The following is a 21,532-nucleotide window of genomic DNA, read 5'->3' as shown; positions in this document are numbered from 1 at the left end:
GCAGTTGGGTTCAAACCAGTGCCCTTAGGGGAATGCTGGCATCACAGGCAGAGGCTTAATGTGCTGTACCACCATGATGACCCCTCCTTTTTCTTTTTCCTTTTTTTTTTTTTAAAGATTTATTTATTTTATTACAGTCAGATATACAGAGAGGAGGAGAGACAGAGAGGAAGATCTTTCGTCTGATGGTTCACTCCCCAAGTGAGCCGCAACGGCCGGTTCTGTGCCGATCCGGAGCCCAGAGCCAGGAACCTCTTCCGGGTCTCCCAGACGGGTGCAGGGTCTCAAAGCATTGGGCCGTCCTCGACTGCTTTCCCAGGCCACAAAAGCAGGGAGCTGGATGGGGAGTGGAGCTGCTGGGATTAGAACTGGTGCCCATATGGGATCCCGGCGTGTTCAAGGCGAGCATTTTAGCTGCTAGGCCATGCTGCCGGGCCCTTCTTTTTCCTTTTTGAAATCTTTACTTGAAATAAGTATTCAAATATTTATTTGAAAGATAGATCTGCCATCTACTGGGTCACTCCCCAGAATGCCTACAACTGCCAGGGCCGGGCCAGGCTGAAGCCAGGAGCCTGAAGTTCCATCTCAGATTCCCCCGTGGGTGGCAGGGGGCCCAAGCCTTTAAGCCTTTTCTGGCTGCTTCCCAGGGTGCACATTATCAGGGTGCAGCTAGGGAGTCTGTCAGGGAAGTGCCAGTATTCACCCCCAGGCCCTGCAGTGAGGTGTCCCCCAGGCCTTGAGGCTGTGAGGTTTCCCCCTGGTGGCTCCACTACAGCACCACATGCTTGCCCCCAGGTTCCTGTTTGAGGACTGGGGGTTGAAAGCAAAGGTCATGGCCCAGGAGCTGCCTGGTAGGAGCCTTGCCCAGGGCTGTGTAGGGCTGAGTAGGCTGGCACCTGTGGGTTGTGTTTGGGTTAGGGCCATGGTCGGCTTGTGTGACCCCCATCCTCGGTGAGTTAGGGTATCATTTCCAGACTCTGTTCCTGTTTGTCACGTGCTCACTGGAAAATGAAACAAAATTCAAGAGACAGAAAGGGGTAGTGAAAAGGAGCACTCCCCCTTCTGTCTGCCCAGAAGGGGTGCTCTACCGCTCACCTGAGCTCAGCATTTTGGTCTCCGCCCAAGGAGTCAGGTGTGTGTGTGTGTGTGTGTGTGCGTAGATGTGGCCAGTGTGTCTTTCTCTTTACTTCAGAAATTTATGTATTACTGCCTGTACCTTACCGTTCCACTTTAAAAAATAGATATTTTTAAAGCTTTGCTTTATATATTTCGAAGGCAGAGTTACAGAGAGAGAAGGGTAAGGTTTATGGCTGGATCAGGTTGGACAGCCAGCAGCCAGGAACTCCATCTAAGTCTCCACATGGGTGACAGGGGCCCAAGCACTTGGACCGTCTTTGCTGCTTTCACAAGCACCTTAGCAGCAAGCTGGATTGGAAGCAGAGCAGCCTGGACTTGAAACCCCACTCCTTTAAAAAAAATGCATTCATTTTATTTTTGATGAGGGATATATGCCCATTTGGACCACCAATTAGTGTGGGGAGGGTCGAGGAATGGGGCAAAGTGGATGAGACAGCTGCCTCTAATCTGCTGTTTTATTTTTATCTGGGGAAAGTGGAGAGAGAAGGGGAGAGAACTGCTCCCAGCAGCCCAACCACATCAGTACCCAGGAATGGGGGACTATCACTCAGTGTCATGTCAGGGTCCCCAGTGTGGAGCATGTTCCAAGGATACTGCTTAGGTGGTTTTGATAGTTCTGAGATGCTTTTGATTTCGTTGTTCCATGGTTGAGGAAATTCGTCCAAGGTCTGTTGGCTGACATAGTCCACCTTAGACTCTTGATTTGCCCAGATACTTGTCCAGGAAAGCTGTCCAATTTATTCTGCCTCTGTGGTACTGTACGTCCTCTGCAGGCCTCAATGAGCTGGTTGTCATGTCCTCCATGTGCATCTGGACATGCCATCAACTGCACAGGCCTCAGCAACCATGGAGACCCAGTTCTGACACGTGTACGCCACGGTCAGACCGCATATCCTGTGATTTTCATAATGGTTGGTGTTCTAAGTCCAGTGATGCAGTTGGGGGTGTCCTCAAAGAAACCTTGCCAGAGGTGACCCCAACCTAACTCCTGTGTGTGCCAGCCAGTATAGGGTCTGGCTCAGTCTATCATCCATATTAGCCTATATATACACTGGTGGTTATAGTGACCTGGTCAGTTCTGTGCCCGTCCCTATCTCATACACAAACCAATGGATGCTGTGGCCAGACAAGCCCTGCCCACCACACACTTTGCCCTCATGTACACCAGCGGGGACTGCAGTCTAGTTGGAATGACCCCTAATAGCCTCCACTAGGCCCACTTCTAGCCCTGGTTCCTGTGCATGCTGGCTTGTGCAGTGGACTGCTCTAGTCTGTCCTGCTCCCATTTAGCTCTTGTACGCATCAATGGGCATTTGAGCTTAGCTCAACCCAATCCACCCCACTGTACAGCCCACACTCATGTCAGCAGGTCGGTGCTACCACCTGTTTAGCCAAGCCTCCAGCCTTAGTTCTCATGCTCATCAGTGGAAATTGCAACCCATTAGAGAGGTACCCATAACATCCCTACTGGGCCCATTCAAAGTCCCAGATCTTGAACTTTCCAAGTGGTTGTATGGTCTAGTCTGACAGGACTTACCCCCAGTTCCAGCACTTGCCAGCTGATGCTGTGGCAAAGCCCAACCAGCCAGCACTTACTCTGGCTCATGCCTGCCCCAACAGATATAGTCACTTAGCCCAGCCTGGCTCTCCCATTAATCGAGCTCACAGTCAGGCCAATGGGTGTTGTATTCCTTTCCAGCTTGGTCTGCCCCCAGTCTCACACTCACCAGCAGAAGAGCTATGAGGGTTACCCTTCTGGGTTTGTCCCCCATCCTGGATCTTATGTATGCTGGTGAGTGCTGTGGCCCAGATTGGCATGGCTTGCTTTACCTGAGCATTCACCAGCAGGCACTGCAGCCTAGCTTGGCCTGTTCCAGCTCATGCTGGAGGGTGCAGCAGCCTAGCCTAGCCCAGCTCAGCCCTCAGTCACAGCCCTAATGTGAACTGGCTGGAATTGTGGTCCAACTTGGCCCATCCTGCATCCTGACTTAATTCTTACATCTGCCAGTGGGTACTGTGAACTGGCTCAGGCTGGCCCGCCCCCAGACTTGACCCACACATGTGCTGGTGAGTACAGTGACCTGGCCTGGTCTGGGCTGCTCCCAACCTTGGTTCTTGCGCTCACCTGCAGGGACTACATCCTGACAGAGGAGTTCCCCAGGCTCCTCTTTCAGGTCTCCTCCCAGTGGCAGATCTTACACACATAGGTGGGTTCTTGGCCCAGCCTAACTTGGCCTATTTCCTGTCCTGGCAAGAATAGTGGCCTTGCCTGAACAGCCCACACCCATTCTGGCCCTTAATATTAAGTGCTACAGTCCAGCTCTGCCTGGTCCACCCCCATTCCCAGCTTTCACATGGTTCAGCAGGTACAGAGACCTAGCCCAGCCTGTCTTATACCTGCCCTGGCTGTTGTGAGCACCAGGTGCTGGAGCACAGCTCAGTCTGGCAAACCTCAGACCTAGTCCACACCCATGCCGAGGTGTGCTACAGCCATGTCCAGCCCAGATTGCCACCCCCTTTCCAGATCTTATGCTCACTAATGGGAACTGCAGCTCAATAGGGGTGTCCCCTTAGCTCCCCAACCAAGCTTGCTTCCAGCCATAGATCTTGCATATGCCAGTGGTTGCTCTTACCCTGCCTGGCATAACCCATCACCCAGCTTGGCCTTTACCATCAGATGTTACAGCCTGGCCTGGCCTTCTCACAGTCCCCAACTCTCACTGGTAGTGCTGCAGCCTTGCTTGCCCAGCCTGCCACCCCCCCATCCGTGGCTTTCATGCATACCAGAAAATGTGATAGCATAGCTTCACTCAGCATGGCCTGTACCCAATTCTGGCTCCCACATATGCCAGTGTGCTATGGTTTGGCCTGGCCCTGCCCAGTCCACTCTCTACAGAGCCAACTTACATACCTGCTATAAATAAAGCAGCTCTGCCTGGCCTGACCAACACCCAGCCCTGACTCAAGTGCTCACCAGTGGGAGCAATGGCCTGCAGAGGGAGTTTCCCAAGTTCCTTCACCATGCCCACTCCCAGACTCAGATCTCACTTCTGCTAGGCCCCTAACCTGGTACAGTCTGCCCCGTAGTGTTGGCCTTGTGAGTTGGTGGGTATTGTGGCCCGGTCTACCCCACACTCAGTTCTTGGGTGTGCCTGTGGATGTTACAGCCTGGACCAGCCCAGCCTGTTCCCAACCCCAGTACCCATGAATGTTGTTGAGTTCCATGGTCTTGCCTAGCTCAGCCCATCACCATGCCCAGCCCGTGGGCAAACCAGCTAGTATGGCAGTCCTACGGGGTGAGCTCACGATTCCCTACAGAATCTGCTCCCAGACACTGTTCTCTCATGAGCTGGTGGATATCATGGCCCAGCCTAACATGGTCTACTCCTTGCCCCAACACTCACTGATGGGTATTGTGCTCAAGCCTAGCTCAGGTCTCCCACATGGGCTGGTGTATTGGTTTGCCCGCAAAAAGTGTTCCGGTTATCCTCCTCTAAACCACCTGGTCTCAACCCCCTCTAGTACCTGCAAGTGCACTAGACAGGTTGCGGGAGGTGCCGGAGTCCAGCTCCAGCTGAGTCCTGAACTCGGGAAGGGTGCGTGGATGAGGCGTGAAGAGAGAAAGAAAGGAGACGGGCCACCAGATTCCTTAATCGTCGTGGACAAAGCGAGAAAGCTGTCTGCTTTATTTATACAGAAGCAGTACAAAGTTTTTTCTTAGGAGCATATTGACATAGCTTCAGGGGGACACAATTTACAACTTTTTGAGAAATGATTGAGGAAGGATTCCACATTCCTTGCTTATCTTGGCTTGCCAGTCTTCATCTGCTCTCCTCAGGTCTGGGCTATAACGTAGGCGCCATCTGTGTCAACCAGACCCCTACCTTGAATTACGTTTGAGTTAAAAGGACTGGGGCCTTGGTCTATGGGGATCGGGGTTATTGACATTAGTTGGCCATAGGTCTGTAAGCTCACAGTTTGTTAACCAAACAAGTAAAGCAAGGGTAAAAACGGCGGAAAGAATTGCAGTTAGCAATGAGCTAAGTTACTCTATTTAAGTTTCAACTCTACAATGGATGAGTGTTTCCAAAGACAGTTCCACAAATTGTTTCAGTATTAGACAAGGCATTATCCATTCCAACGTTGCAACCAAGAGTTTCTTAGTAGACAACACATCTTATGCAGTAATACACTCCTAATACAATTCTTATTCAACTTATCTATCACTAAATGGGAGAAATACATCAAGAGAGAAAAAACATGAAGATCTAAGACAAAAAGTTATAAACATTACATTCCTCTACAACTGCAGGCTCTACAACTTCATAAGTGATCAAACAATAATCAAAAATATATCTTTATGATGTTAGTGAAATCACCCTGTATTTCCTCTAGCTAAAAATTTATGAAAACAACTAAAACAGCTACATTTTCTATATTCTAAAGAATTGCAAGGACAGGCTAACCTTTAAGACCACAGTAACTATATTTTTTGCCTTAGCAGGATAGGCTTCAGGGTTACAGTAGCTATATTCTTCATCATAGCAGTATGGCCTTTAGGGTCACAGTAACTATATTCTTTGTCATAGCAGAATGACCTTTAGGGTCACAGTAACAGGATAACTTTTAGGGTTCCTCTTATCAAGCCATTCCCCAGAAAGCATGCTAAATATCTTGGCCAGATTTTATGGCAATGGGTAAACAGCACAGACTTAATTATACTCCTATGTGTAGTTAAAGGCCCACTCACCAGGACATCCTCAGTAACATTAACTCTTAAGCTCACATTGGTTGTAAAAGCCATCTCACAGGGGCAGACAATGCCTCAATAGATTACAAAATTCTTAGTGGGGTGGTTGAGTGCCCATGCGAAGGGGAGTGAAAACTGCGTCAAGGTGGTCAGAGATGAATCCACTTAGCCCTGCTAAGCAGCTGGTAGCTCCCCGGGCCCTGCCAGTCAGGGAGCTGTTCTCTTCACACCTTCGTGTTATACACACCTACTGCATGGACTCCATCAGGGAGGTCCCCTAGAAGTCACTCCTCACCTGTCCCATTTTCCCTCAGCAGTCCTTCCTTCCACACATCTCCAGACCTGTTTCCCTGAGCTGTCCACAGGCTCCAATGCCTGTAGATCCCCAAGCCTGGTCCTCTTGCAGTGTGTTGTGCCAGCTTGGGACCCTGCCTGCCAATCAGGGCTCATGCACACTCAGGTGCGGGTCCCCTGTTGGTGTGCCAGCACCTGTCCCCCCATATATTAAAAAAAATGGAATTGGTGATTATGCTGGCACACTGGTATAGTTAACACAGATTTGGCATTAACCAGGTCCAGAATGTCCTCCAGCTGTTAGCTGCTTTTCTCCCAGCAGTGTAGCACTTGCCTAGGTACAATGTAACCTAGGCTGTTGCCTACAGCTGTGGGGTATTTGAACTCCTGAACTGGCATTCTGATATACATTATGTTGGTGTTTCAGGTGGTAGTCTAACCCATAGTGCCACAATTTTAGCCCCAGGAATAAAGCTTTATTTTCTTTAAAAAAAAAAAAAAACTAATTTACTTAAAAGGTAGAGAAAAAGAAATACACACATACACACACAAATCTTCTATTTGCTGGCTCACTTCTTTTTTAATTGCTAATTTTTATTTTTGATGATTTTTACATAGTTGATTAGGGTGATAAGTGTCAAGGGCTACAGGAAGTTGAGTGAGATCACCATTTCCACATTCTCTTTTTTTCCTTCCTGTATCTGGGGGAAGAGGGAAGACAAGCAGAGAAGCCACAAGCAGCCTCCCAAATGCCTCTGCACCCTGCGATGGAGGACAACCACCCAACACCACCCCAGGGTCCCTGATGTGGGGCATGCTGTGAGGGTCCTTCTCAAGAGGTTTCGATAGTTCAACAGTTCTGAATTACTGCCGATCTTGGTAATCCAAGTATGATGAAATCTCTCCAGAATCCACTGGCTGATAGAGTCCACCTTAGAGTCTCCGTTTACCCAGATATTCACTGCCACCTCTTAACTGGGATAGAGGATCAAATTTGTTCTGTCCTCTGACCTCTTGTGGTACCAGGTGTCCTCTACAGACTCCAATGTACTGCCATATCCTCCATGTACACCTGGCCATGTTGTCCACTGCTCTGTCTAAGCCATTGAGGAGGACCAGCTCTGACTCATGCACTCCACAATCAGACCATGGAATCTGCAATTCTCTCCATGGTTGGGGTTCTGAGTCCAGCAGTTCAGTTGGGAGGATCCCCATAGAAACTTTATCTGAGGTGATCCCTGACCTGATTCTTGTGTGTGCTTGTGCTGGCTCATTTCTGTAATACTCCCAACAGTGGGCTGGGACAGGCCTACTCAGGAGGAGGGAAAATAAGGTAGTTCTCAAGGAGGAGTGGTGAGGACTCAGCTGCCCCAGGGTATGTGCCATCAGGGAGCTGGACTTGGAATTGGTGCTGTGACCCACGCCAAGGCACTTCCAGTGTGGAAACTCAGGTATTCCCAGGGGTGGCCTAACCACTCTGCTAAATGCCGAAAACCTTCGGTATCATTCTGGGTGAACTTCCTAGTCTGCCTGCCTTAACAAATCCCAGTTGGTCATCTTAGTTGGGGTTGCCTTGAACTTGTAGCTTAACCCTCATGATTTTTTTTTTTTTTTTTTTTAAATCTGGAGAGCCAGCCTGTCCATGAATCCTGGATCGGTTTTTGTTTGTGTCTTCCTCTGGGGCCCTCACATCACTTAAAAAAATTAAGAAAGAAGAACAGGGAGAGTGAAAAGAATCTTAGATCTGTTGGTTCACTCCCCAAATAGCTGCAATGGATAGGGCTGGGCCAGGCAAAAGCAGGAGCCAGGAGCTCTAGCCTGGTCCCCAATATGGGTGACAGGGACGCAAGCACGTGATCCATCTTTCGCTGCCTTGCTGGTACATAACAGCAAACTGGATTGGAAGTGGGGCAGCTGGAACATGAATCAGTGCTATGATAGGGGATTTTGGCCTCGCAAGTGGCTGCACAGCACCACCACCCCCCCCACTGCCTTTCCTCCATCATCATCATCTTTATTAAAGCTCACATGATTCAGAACAGATGACAGGGAAGAGCAGAGTGAAAGGCTCCCTTTCCCTGGGGACAGGGGTGCTCAGGGCGGCACCTGTGGCTCTGCTTTCCTGTGGCATTTGCTGTCGGGGGCTCTTCCAGCATTGTTTCTCGGGATCATCCACGTTGTGCAGATGTCAGGTTCTGCCTCTTGTCCTTCCTGTCCCTCAGTCCTGTTTCCTGCCTCAGGAGAAATGGTTAACCCGTGTTGCTTATCTCCTGTGTACTTTTTCAGGGACCCTGTGGGCGCTTCAAAGACAGAGTTACAGAGAAAGAAGGAGGGACAGAAAGATCTTCCATCTGCCGGTTCGCTCCCCAAATGGCTACAATGGCTGGAGCTGAGCCAATCCAAAACCAGGAACCAGGAGCTTCTTCTGGGTCTCCCATGCAGGTGCAGGGTTCCAAGGCCTTGTGCCACCCTCTGCTGCGTTTCCAGGCCACAAGCAGGGAGCTGGACTGGAAGTGTAGTTGCCAGGACTCCAACTGGTACCAGTATGGGATGCTGGTGCTGCAGGCAGAGGCCTAATGACTATGCCTCGGTACTTTAGATATTGTTTAAATATTGTGCCTTGTTTTTAAATATCAAAGGCATAGTGCTACCTGAGGTCTTCAGAAAGTTCCCAGAAGCTGTGCAACACAAAGAAACTGCCTGGATTCCAAAAGTTTTGCATTAAGAAATTTAAGCTTAAAAAAATATTTGAAAGGCAGAGAGAGAGAGAGAGAGAGAGAGAGAGAGAGAACCTTCCATTGCCTGGTTCACTGCCCAGATGGCCACAGTTGCCGGAACTGAGCTAGGCAAAGCCAGGAGTTAGGAGCCCCATCTGCGTCTGGCATGTGGGTGGCAGGGGCCCAGGTACGGGGCCATTCTCTGCTGCCTCCTAGATGCATTAGCTGGGAGCTGGATCAAAATCAGAATCAGAATCGACAGGAGTCCATCCTTGGCACTCCACGCCTGTCTCAGGTGGTGGCTTAACCCATTGCACCACAAATGGTGCCCCTCAGCTTCCCTCTCAGTCCTGCCTCTGTGACTGTAGTGAGGGGCTTACGTGACCCTGTCATGCATGTGCTGGTGCAGTCTTCTGCCTTGGGGTCACCTCATGCCGTGACACCGGGAGGTTCCTCCTTTTTCCGAGGCTCAAGCCTTCTATTGTGCATGCACCTTGTTAAATATTCTCTCACCCAGGGGCATTTGGGTTATTTCCAGTCTTCCGCTGTCGAATGTAGTGCTGCAGCCAATGGGCTGCTGTGTGCTGGTCTTTCTTGCCAGACATGTTGGTGAGGCTGCGGGCCGCACCTCGGTGGGGAGGGGGCAGGGGTCTGGGTCAAAGGGCAGTGGTGCCCAGGGTTTTTATGGCAGGGGCGTTGCCCTCCCTAGGGGCCCCCACATACACAGGGCGGGGAGAGCTGGTGACTGTGTTGTGCATTTCCGACTTTTTGCTCAACAGTCTGATGGCGGCAGGTCACAGTGTGTTCTCTTTTGTGTCTTTCTCCTGGCGAGGGGTGGAGTTTCCTCCCATGTGGCTAAGAGCCATGTATGTGTCCCCTTCCTGTGTGAATTGCCCATTCCTTTGCTCACCCACTTTGCTGTTGGGTTGCTGGTCTGTTTCCTATTTTGAGGTGTTTTCAACAGGTCAGGAAAAGAGCCCTTTGGGATGTTGGGGGACCAGGGGTGTAACACACAGGTCCTCTGGGCTGTCCTGGATGTCTGTGATCCTGTGGTCACGGTGCTGGGTAGGGTTTGGCAGACAGATGTGGCTTCACAATGGGGGTGCTCTGCATCCCTGGAGGGGTGAGTGATAGCCATTGTGGTGTGTGCTCACCTGGACACCTGGGTGACTCAGGGACCCTCTTGAGGGGTGGGCACTTGATGCGGCGGACAGGATGAGCTGTCAGATGAGGCTGCCACTAGCGCCACATGACATACCACCCTGTGCTCTGTTTACTGAGTAGCAGCCCACACCAAAGTCAGTGGTACAAACAGCGCAGGAGAGGTGTGCACCAATAGCACGGTGGTGTGTCACTGCCAGCTGCTGCTATGTGATGTTCTATACCGGGCAGCGCAGATGTGGTAGTGCCAGCATCACCCAGGCTGATGACTACTACACTGTGTTGCTGTGTCACCTCTGCTACAAGTTGCAAGGCCAAGGGACTTTTGCAGCCTCTTTGTAACCTTATGGGGCCACAGTCCCTGGGGCGGGAGGCTGTTGTCCACAATATGGCCCTGTGGCATGTGGCCGTAGTCTTGTATTTTCACTCTCATCTCCTGGGTTTGTGGCATTTCCAGAAGGCTTAGGCCTCCCTGGGGTGATGTTTTTTTCAACCCTTTCATGGTTTTCTGCTCTGGCCTGGATTTTGTGAAGTATGAGGTTGGGATCTGCTTCCCTCCTACCCCCTGACTTTTTCCACAGCTGTCCTAGCAACCGGGCAATCCATCTGCCCATCAGTAGTGTGAGATGTTATTTGGTTTCTGTTTAGTTCTTAGATGTTGCAGGCCTGTTCTTGAGTTTCCTGCTACGTTTGCTTGGTCCAGCTGCTCAGGTGCTGGGATCCCTTGCTGGTCTAACGATTGGGACCATTTCCATTCATCACTGTGATGATCATGACATCATCAAGGGCTCCAGAGCTGCTTTCTGCACTCTGCCCTCCCTCTGCCTGCTTCTGGCATGTGCCTGGAGTGTGTGTAAAAGGGCCGTGTGTTCTGATAGAAGATGTGGAGCGAGCCAGGCCATGCACAGTGGCATCTTCTGCCCACAGCCCCTCCTGTCAGGTCCTCAGTCACGTCCAGTGCCTTCTGCCCCTGCACTGGGTGCCTTGGCTATGCAGCTCCTTCTCCGGGCTTTCTGTTTGGGGATGTTTTCTGCGAGCTGGCTCTCAACCTCATCTCCTGCCGGGTCCATCTGATGTCTGATGTCCATGATGGTTTCCCAGTCGAGCTGCTGCTCCCTCCTGGCCCAGAGGTCAGGTTCTTGGCAACGGGCAGCTCTCCGATCCATCCACCTAGCTGCTGTGCCTCTGGTCTGTTTGCCTACGTTAGACCCTGCCGAGCCATAAGGATGATAATAGCTGACTTTAATGGGAATTGCTGTGTTTCCATTAAGCAAGATACTGACTGGCTCTTTGCTTAAGGAAGTATTGGTCTATTTTTGTTTTGCTAAGAGTTTTGTCTTGTCTTATGCTATCTAGTCAGCTGATTTCTCTCTTCTGTCAGTCACCTTCCTGTCCACCTAAGTGGGTTCCCACCTCCCCGGAAACTCTGGAGCAAGGGCAGAATCTGAGCTCCCCTGCCCCCTGCCCCAAGGGTATTTGCAATGAATGAGGAATGAATGAATGAATGAATGAATGCTCCCTCCCTGGTGGTGGGAGGCATCCTTCCCAGGGCCACCAGAGGGTGGCTGAGGCTGGTTTGACCCCTGCTTCTCCCAGGGGTGCAGCAAGACTTAAAGCTCAGCCTTGGTCTTGACCCTCTGCTCTGGAATCTGCTGCCTCTGAGGGAGGGCCCTGGACCCTGGCTGGGGTCTAATGCTGCCATCAGCCCCGCCCTGCGGCTGTGGCTGAGCCTGAGGGCTGTGGGCTGGACTCTGGGAGGATGTGCTAGGAGGCCTGGCACAGGTGAGGGAGCTCCAGGGCAGAGCTTGCACCCACTGCCAGGCAGCTCGCCTCTAACCTGTTCTTGTCTGTTTCTTCCAGGCGTGGACAGAGCCCTGTGGGCTGGGCCCCTGTGGAAGGGGCCATGGCGGAGGCAGGGGACACTGCGCTGTCAGTGGCCGAGTGGCTGCGGGCGCTGCACCTGGAGCAGTACACGGGGCTTTTTGAGCAGTATGGGCTGGTGCGGGCCTCCGATTGCCACGGCCTCAGCGATGCCCGCCTGCTGGACATGGGCATGCTGCTCCCCGGCCACCGTCGCCGCATCCTGTCTGGCCTGCTCCGGGCCCACGCACCCCCTGCCCCTGTCCCCTCCCCTGCCCCCCGGCCTGTGCCCATGAAGCGCCACATCTTCCGTTCATCCGCACCTGCACCTGCCGCTCCACCCGAACCACTGCCTACAGCTGGAGAGGACGAGGGCCAGCCCGCCGCACCCCCCATCCCACCCCGAAGGAGCTGCCAGCCACCTGCCTGCTTTACCACCTGCCATCCACCTGCCACTGCCCCTGCAGCCGCCCCCCTGGAACCCATGCCGCCCCCACTGCCCGCCAAGCGGCATTCAATGGAGTCCAACATTCCACCCGTGCCCCCACGCACAGCACTGCCCCGCCTGCTGGTAAGGTGAGTGCAATCTCTGGAGGTGACAAAGACACCCCTGGGATAGGGGACAGGGATAGCAGTATTGCCTAGGGCCCCTCACCACAGTGTGGCTAGACTCCTGGGTGCATGTGGGTGAGCTCTGGGATGGGACCTAGCGTGGGGAGCTGGCCAGGTCTGCAGCAAGTGCAGATGGAATCAGCCCTGCCCAAGCTGTGACTGGCGGTATGGGGGGTGAAATGAGGGGAGCCAGGTCTGTGCTGACAAGGTGGGAATGTGGGCCATAGGCCAGTGGGAGCCAGATGTGGCTGTGGAATGGACAGGATCCAGGACAGTGTCAGCAGAACCCCTGTGTATGTCTTGGGTGGCCTGGTGCCTTGGCTGGTCCATGGACAAAAATGAGCTGGGCAGAGGCCAAGAGTGGGGCCGGAGGCTGAGGAGCTGCAGGCAGCAAGGTGTGTACCAGCAGCAGGAGGTGACCGGGGATGCTGACAAAGGCCAGGGATGGCGGGTCATGGGGCTGGGAGCAGGACTGGGAGCTGGAATAGCAATGCCCAGTTCCCAGTGCCCCCATGGCATTCCTCAGATCACCTCCTGCTCACCCTCTGAGTCTCTTCCCATTTTTGTGGATGCTACACTGGGTCTCTTTTTGTCCTGTACTGGGGTGCCCAGCAATGGCAGGGCAGGGTAGGGGTGTGTGTGTTCAAGGGGCATTTATTGGAGCTCTTGGGTTAAGTCTGGGCAGGCTTCTTGGAGGAGGAAGGGTGTGTTACCCAAGAGCCTGGCTGGCAGCCCAGGTTGGAATTTTCTGGTGCCATCATGCCCTCTAGTGGCCACTGTCCTGTGTGCAGGAGTTATTCCCTGGAAAGTGGTCCCTGGGCCCGGAGACTGTGGAAGAGTCTTATCGGAGTGAGCAAGCCAAGGCGGGAAGCCGGGCCCTGCCAGAGGAAAAGCCGCCCAAGGGAGAGGGGAGGCCTAGGTTGTTGCTAAGAAGGCAGAACCCTGGGTTTGGGCCTACCAGCTGGGTGAACCCAGGGAGGAGCCACCCTGTGGACTAGCTCCCCTGTGGGTTGCCCCTACCTCATGGTCCACCGAGGCCTCTAGGGGCCCTCCTGGCATGGACAGTTGAGTTCTGGGTCCACACCCTGAACTCTCAGGGCACCTCATTCTGAACTTGGCCACTTCACCAGCCTCTGCTTCTGCTCCAGGAGGCCCCAGATCTATTGTGTGCTGGGGGACTTTGCAGAAAAGCCATCTTCCACAGGACAGGGTGGCTTTACTGCCTGGGTCCTGCTGTGTCTGGCGTTTGCAGTCAGAGGCCTGTGATGTTCTTGGTTCATAAAGCAGAGGAAGGAAATCTTGGCTGTCCCATGGGAACGTCTCACAGCAGATGAAGGCCTGTGCCCATGACACAGGCCGAGGCTCGACCCCATTGTGTGTGTGTGTGGTGGAGGGTGGTACAGATGGGGCCTCACTGCCATCTGCCTCTACCCCCAGGATTACACAGTGCACAGAGGGAAACTGTCCGTCCCCTTTACAGGAGTCCCCCTTGTGTGGCTCTTGGCCTGGCCTGCCTGTCCCCTGGGAATGGGGGAGTGGTGGCTGTGTGCGTCCCTGCCTGGGCTCCCAGTGAGGTCTGGGGGTCGTCTGTGTCTATTGTTTTCAGTCTCATGCCTCCAGGTGAGGGCAGGTCTGGGCTCTTCTGTGTGTGAGCAGCCCAGGCAGGGATGGGTGTGTGTGTGCGTGCTTGTGCAGGTTTGGAGGGTTTGGACACGTCTGGGCACCCACATGTTCTGGATGTACAAATGCGTGGGGACTTGCAGGACTTCAGCAGTGACAGAAGTGATATGTGAGTTTGCCGGGGCCTGTGCCCATGTCCTGCTATGTGGAGGTGAGGGTGAGGGAGGTAAGTGTATGTGGTTTGTGCACGACCCAGTTTGAGCTGAAATGTACAAGCCACGTCCATGCTGCCCAGAGAGTGAGCCCACTAGTGTGTTGGCTCCTGGGGGCAAGGAACTCTGTGGGATTTGTTTATTGTTCCCAGCATATGGGCCTGTCGCTGTGGGTGGTGGGTGGTGAGTGCTGGTGCTGGCACTAGAGGGAGTGCCCACAGCATGGTCAGGGGCACAGGGCTGGACGGCCCCGTCGCCTTTCCCCCAGCCCACCACCCACCCACATGTGAGAGGAGAGCCTTCCAGGGAGGCCAGGGGCAGACAGGAGAGGGGAGCTGAGGCCACAGACAAGGCATAAGCAAATCAGGAAACCAGCTCCTCCCCAGACTCTGCAGTCTTTCCCATTTTTTAAAGGCAGATTTACAGAGAAAAGGAGAGACAGAGAGAAAGATCTTCACTCCTCAAGTGGCTGCAGTGGCTGGAGCTAAGCTAATTGAAGCCAGGAGTCAGGAGTTTCTTCCGGGTTTCCCATGTGGGTGCAGGATCCCAAGGCTTTGGGCCGTCCTCGACTGCTTTCCCAAGCCACAAGCAGGGAGCTGGATGGGAAGTTGAGCCACCAGGACACAAGTTAGTGCCCATATGGGATCCTGGTGCTTAAAGGGAGAGGATTAACCAATTGAGCCATTGTGCTTGGGCCTTCCCTTTTATTTATTTATTTATTTTTTAAGATTTATTTGTTTTGAAAGTTAGAGTTACAGCTGGGGCAGAGGTTTTCCATTGATTGTTTCACTTGCCACATGGCCATAATGGCTAGGGCTGTGCCATGCCCAAGCCAGGAGCCAGGAGCTTTTTCTGGGTCTCCTATGTGAGGGGAGGGACCCAAGCATGGGTTCCATGCTCCCCTGCTTTCCTAGGTGCACTAGCAGGGAGCTGGATCGGAAGTGGAACAGCCGGGACAGGAACCACCACGCTGGCCCCAACTTTCCCATTTTTTTAAGTCTGCAATTGAGAGTTGCCGAGAGGTCTAGAGATACTCCCAAACCTGACTGAAGCTGCCAGCCCCACAGCACGGCAGAGAGCGCTGCTGGTACAGACTCATCCTGGGCTCAGCCTCCCGGGCTAACTCTCACTTCCCCCAAGGGAACAGAGGTGCTTGCTTTCTTTTATTTAAGATTTAATTATTTTTGGACCATGGCGCGTGGCCTAGCGGCTAAAGTCCTCGCCTTAAACGTGCCGGGATCCCATATGGGTGCCAGTTCTAATCCCGGCAGCTCCACTTCCCAGGAGCCTCTCCTGGGTCTCCAACGTGGGTGCAGAGTCCCAAGGCTTTGGGCCATCCTGCACTGCTTTCCCCAAGCTACCAGCAGGGAGTCAGATGGGAAGTGGAGCAGTCAGGACACAAACCAGCATCTGTATAGGCTCATGGCACATGTGAGGCGAGGATTTAGCTACTAAGCCACTGTGCCAGGCTTGAGAGGTGCTTTCTTTTTTTGTTACTTTATTTTTAACACTGAGGGAGTGTGCTGAGCATACTTTGGCCAGGAAGGCCCCTTCTAGCCCGTTTCCCCAGGCCTTCTTTTATTTGTTTGGAAAGCAGAGACCGAGAGCTCCCATTTTCCCATTCATTTCTCCAGATCCTCCCAGCAACCAGACCTGGACCAGGCCAAGGCCAGGAGCTAGAAATTCAATCTTGGCATCTCACAGGGGCTACAAGGACTGCCACCTACTTGAACTGTCACTTGCTGCCTCCCAGGACAGCAGGCTTGGGAGCAGAGGCAGGCCCCAGGCACTGTGATGGGAGAGGCAGGCTTGCTCAGTTGTATCTTGACTGCAGCACCGAACGTCCCGGGGTCCTTTGTGTTCCAGGGTCCCAGGGCCCCACGACAGCGCCCCCTTCAGCTTGTCCTGGGCCTCAGGACCTCTGGGAAAGGAAGGCACCTTTGGGAAAGAGAAGGTACCTGCTGTGCTGGCCAGATTCCCCCCCAACTGCCTAGCAGCAGCCCAACCAATCGCAGGTCCGCTCTTCAGAATGATCACTTGTTGCTGGGACAGAACTTGTTCCCTCCCATCAGCCACTCTGAGCCTCTCAGGGCCTCCTTGTGGTGGGGGTGGGGAAGGAGTGAGGCCATGGCCAGAGCTTCCTGGATGTCCACCTGAACTGCACCGGCCGGAGCCCCAGGAACCCATCCTGCACGACTGGGCTTCTTGTCCCGGGCCAGCCTGGCTGGGGGTGCGGCCCCGGGTGGGGTGCCCCAGGGGATTGTGGGTGGCCGCTGGCCTAGGAGGCTGTTTTCAGGAAGTGTATATTGGCCTGGGCTGCGGAGGGGGTGGGCGGGGGAAGGCGGGAGCAGGAAGCCAGGGAGACCAGCACTGGATCCGACAGAAACAAACACACTCGCTCTCATACTCAAGGACAGGGCCTCCTACCTTCACGCACGCACGCGCACACACACACACACACACACACACGCTTGGAGACACAAGGCACCGTGCGCAGAGCTTCACCTGGGCCTCTCACACACCTGGGCCTCAGGGCTGGGGCTGCTTGCCTTGGTCGTGCATGGGCAGGCTCCGCTGCGCCTGTACACGCTGAGCCTGCCTGGCCGGTGCCTCAGGAGACTGTGGGCCCAGGACCCAACGGGCAGTTGAGGGTGAGCATGAGCGAGGGGCGGCCCTGACCAGGTGGGTGAGAGGGAGGGAGGGAGAGAGGGAGGACGGGAAGGAGAGAGGGAAGAAGGGAGGAGGCTGCCTCAGGACTAGGGGAAGGTGTGTGGGGGCGCAGGAGGCCCTGGCGGTGTACCCATCTGTCTGTCGGCACCACTGGGCTGGCTTTTCTGCTGCGCTCCCCTCTCCCTTCTGTGTGCCTGTGGGATTTGCTGTCTCTTCCACTTTGTTCTGTCTCCTTACTTCATTCCCTGCCCGTTCGTTCTTCCCTCGCTTGCCCTGGCTCCCCAGGGCTTGCCATCAGCCCCTCTCCTGGGGGCCTGCCAGGAGCCGCATGGACTGCTCCCTTCTGGGGCCCCTGCCCTTCCAGAACCTGGTGCTGACCTCCATCGTCTGTCTGCTCCCCGCACCCTTCGCACCCTTCGGGGATTCCCTTTGTGAGGCTTAGATTGCTTTATCTCACTGTCAAGTTCAAGGGTATGGTGCTTCTGAATGACCCCCTTCCCCCAGTCCAGGGTGGTGGGAAGACCTGCAGGGGGCTGATATTTAGTCTGAGTGGTGGCTCCCCCTCCCCCTCAGGGCTGATGGCTCTGCTGATGGCTTGGTGGGTGCCTGGGGAGGGGTGAGGGTACCAGTTCCCAAGGAACTCAGCAATCCTGTGCTTGACCCTGGGGACCGTAGAGAGGCCTCTAACTAGGGTCCGCGCCCCTTGATCCATAGGCTTCTTGATCCATAGGGACCAGTGGACACCTGTACCTGTTCTTGCTGCAGTACAGCCCTCAGCTGGGCACTCGGAAGGGTGAGCAACCTGAGGGCTCAACTTCCTCCTGCCCTGTTGCCTTCAGGACTAGCACAAGGCCAGAGCTAGGGAACCTAGAGAATGTTGCCATGGGTTGCATGGGTCTCCACCATCTCCTGCCTGGTGGCAGCCAGGCTAGCCCTATAGGGCGGCCCAATGGTGGAAATGCCTAGGAGAGCCCAGCAAGCTGTGCTAGCTTAGAAGACAGAGTGGTGGTGGGGGGTGGACTTCCTGGAGGAGGAAGGTCATTAATTAAAACAAAAACAAGTTGTCTACTGAGTGCCAGGCACACAGTGGTTGCTTAGAAACTGGAAGCTGTTGGCCCTGGGGCGACAGCTAGGTGCTGGGTGGAGCTTTGGTTATACAGGTAGACTGCAGGTGGCTGGAATACTGCTGTGCAGGCAGGAAACTGCTGGCCTTCTGCAGGGGTCAGCATGAGGAGAGGGGTGGTTATTTAACCATGCACACTTGCCAGAGCCCCTTCTGTGTTGGCCACTGCTGATGGTCCACAGCACAGCATATCCCAGCACGTGGGCCCCAGGAGAGGGCTTTGTGTATATATGTGTGGAGGGGGTGTGGTGGCTATGCAGAATTGAGTGGAGTCCTGGCCTGGGGATCTCCTGAGGGGGACAACAAGGCATAGCACCCAGGCCTAGGTCTCTGTGGAGACCCTAGGCAGGAATGAGAAAGTGGACAGCTAGGAAAGTTTGGCTGTGTGGGAAGGGCAGGTGGCTGGGCCAGCCTTGCCTGGCCACCCTCCCCTGTGAGTCCAGGACCTGGAACAGGCCTGGGCTGTGTCCTGGGAGTCTTTGAGGTCATCTCAGCAACCCCAGCATGGACAGATGCAGCTGTACTGAACAGTCAGAAGTGTTGCGGCTGGGGGAACCCCAAGGAGCCCCAGGCCAGCCTGAGAGGCTTGAGGGGAGTCCTCCTGCAGCTAGGGGGGTGGTACAGGATTGGGGTCTTTAGCAGGAGAGGGTACTTAGGGAGACAGGTGGAATGAACTTGCAGGTAGAGGCTTGGGAGTGTGTGCGCCTGCGCACTGTAGCCCACTCCAGGCAGTGGGGGTGTATGTGCCGGGAAGTCCTTTTGCCCCGCTCTGTGGCTCTGCTTGTCCCTGGAGTGAGATCTGGCTCCTTTGCAGAAACTGATGTAGACAGAAAGATACAATGGGATAGTCAAGGGAGAGGGTGGAGCCCTAGGGTGCCTGTGCCTGGACCAAGCTGCAGGGCCTGGGTGGCCTTCAGCTGCAGAACGCTGTCCTGAGGACTCAGGGAAGTGGCTGTCCTTGGTGGGATCATGGGGAAGCCTGGAGGTGCCAAGGGAAGAGGCCTGCAAGGTCAGGGGTCTGAGTAGAGGATGCGGGCCCAAATCTGCCTGGCCCCCAGGGCCCTGTGCGTCTCCTGGCGGCTGTGGGGACCTGCTGGCCCTCAGCATGTGGAGAGTTGCTGTGTGTTCTCCCCTGAGCCACTAAGTCAGATGGCCCGAGCTGATGGCTCCGGCCGGCCATCCTGGGCGAGTTGGTCCCTGGTCCTGCCCAGAGTGCCCAGGCTTGCTGTGGATACAGTGGGGGAGAGAAGATGGGTTCATATATCCAAGGTCTAGAGGAGAAAGGGCTAAAGATGGCAGCCATCTCGGAGACCCTCCTGGAGGACTGGGCACCGGGGGCTGCATCTCAAGGGGCGGGTGGGCTGAAGGGGAGGTGCAGGGGATGAAATAGTGTGAGCAAATGCTTAGGGATAGGGCCTGGCTAGGTGGCAGGCATGCCCGGGAACATGTGGCTCTGCTCATCTAATGGGTAGCATTCCCAGTTGGGGTCTGGCTCCGCAGGGGCTCCTTTCCCGGCAGCAGCACACTGCCCTTTCCCCTGGGGTTTTTCCCACATGTCATGTTCTCTGCCACCACTTCTCCTTTCCTGCGCCCAGCCCTGACTCAGCAGGGCCCTGATCCCTGGCACTAGGCAGTCTGGGGTCAGCTAGGAGGCCTCCTGGAGGAGGTGGCCCAAGAGAGGGGTCTGGAGGTTTCCTGGTGACCTGGAGGCCTCAGCCCAGCCCTGTGCAAGCTATGTTGGCAGGGGAGCCTTTGTGTCTGCCTGCCTCTCCTTTCTTACCATGAGGCCAGTGGCAGGACTTCAGGCTTTGACCTTGCCCTTCATGGATGAGTTGGCCAGACCCGGAGTCCAGTGGCCTGTGGGCAGGGACCTCAGGTCTTGGCTGGCCTCATTGGCTGGGCCATGGTGCTGGCAACCTGGGTTTGAATCCCAGTTGTGGGACTCAGTTTCTTCTTCTGCTGCATGGGATGAGCCTTAACCTCACCTTCAGGAGCCCTTGTGGCGACCAAGTAAATGGACACATGTGTGGTGCCTGGAAGAGAGCTGGGAACGTATGTTGGTAGACACTCCTGGATTTTTTTTTTTTTAAGATTTATTTTTATTGGAAAGGCAGATATACAGAGAGGAAGAGACACAGAGAGGAAGATCTTCCATCCGTTGATTCATTCCCCGAGTGCCAAAATGGCCGGAGCTGAACTGATCCAAAGCCAGGAGCCAGGAACTTCCTCCAGGTCTCCCATGCAGGTGCACGGTCCCATGGCTTTGGACCGTCTTTGACTGCTTTTCCAGCCACAAACAGGGAGCTGGATGGGAAGCGGGACTGTAGGAATTAGAACAGGCACCCATAGGAGATCCTGGCACATGCAAGGTGAGAACTTTAGCCACCAGGCCACTTCGCCAGCCTGACACTCTGGATTCTTTAAAAAAAAAAAAAAAACATTTATTTGAAAGGCAGAGTTACAGAGAGGGTGAAGAGACAGACAAGGAGACGGAAATCTCCCATCCACTTTGATTCACCTCCCAAATGTCTGCAATGACTACAGCTGGGCTAAGCCAGAAACTTCTGGCTCTCTCATGTGGGTGCAGGGTCCCAAGGACTTGGGCCATCTTCCACTGCTTTGCCAGGCCATTAGCAGGAGCCTAGAGCAGAAGTGGAATGGGGGTGGGGACACAAACCAGTGCCCATACAGGGTGCTGACATCGTAGGCGGCAACTTTGCCAGCTTCACTCCTGATTCTTAATGGGAATGCAGCACTACATGTAATTACTTGGTGCCCTTGCCTGGTGCTGAAGAGATGAGAACCACAGTGAGGGTGTGCAGGCAAGCCTCAGGGACAGTGAGGGGTGAACTGGATACCAGGGGTGTGGCTGAGCTGCCTGAACCTCAAGGATGTGGCTCGGAGGGGAGGTGCTGGGATCTACTCCTCAGTCCCGACTTTGGTTGCAGCCCACTCGTCTTGACCCAGGCCCCTGGGTGTGGGGCTCTGCTCTCAGCTGATCACAGGCTCGGCCTCCACAGGCCCTTCTTCTTGGGCTATGAGAGCAGTGTGTGATGGGCTCTTCCAAGTTTCCATGGACATGGCACCTGACCTGCTGGTCTGTACCCAGGGCATGCCATCTAGCCATGGTCATCATTCGCCCTTGCATTTGCTCCGCCCTGGCAGAGTCCTCACCTGTGTCTTGGATACTGAAGCCCTTGGGCTGATGGGATGGGTCTTGGAACACCTGGGAGGCAGTGAATATCTAAGTCTGGGAAGGAAAGAGGAGAGAGACTCCCAGTTCAGGACTGGGAGTTGGTTTTCGGAGGCTCTGGTCTGCACCTTCACCCATGATGTCCATTCTCATCAAGTTGCTTTCCTTTGCTGACGAATTCCT

General features: G+C 54.3%; 1 protein-coding gene across 6 annotated transcripts in view; it reads left to right on the top strand.

The window, feature by feature from the left end:
• Positions 1–21,532, top strand: part of ARAP1 (ArfGAP with RhoGAP domain, ankyrin repeat and PH domain 1) — a 58,331-nt gene that overhangs the window by 14,213 nt on the left and 22,586 nt on the right. For 4 of the 6 annotated variants that reach the window (XM_058663547.1, XM_058663545.1, XM_004589914.2 and 1 more), the window contains one exon: positions 11,920–12,495. In XM_058663547.1, coding sequence (XP_058519530.1) covers positions 11,963–12,495 — 533 coding nt within the window. In that variant the 5' untranslated portion in view covers positions 11,920–11,962. Of the gene's footprint in view, positions 1–11,919; positions 12,496–16,819; positions 17,015–17,806; positions 17,827–21,532 lie in introns of those variants that run through there. The other 2 variants (XM_058663548.1, XM_058663550.1) reach the window with 2 other exon arrangements.

The sequence above is a fragment of the Ochotona princeps genome, chromosome 4, assembly GCF_030435755.1.
Source record: "Ochotona princeps isolate mOchPri1 chromosome 4, mOchPri1.hap1, whole genome shotgun sequence".
In the NCBI taxonomy this organism is placed as follows: domain Eukaryota; kingdom Metazoa; phylum Chordata; class Mammalia; order Lagomorpha; family Ochotonidae; genus Ochotona; species Ochotona princeps.
Note: the sequence above shows the minus strand (reverse complement) of the source record. Positions and strands in the feature narration are given on the sequence as shown.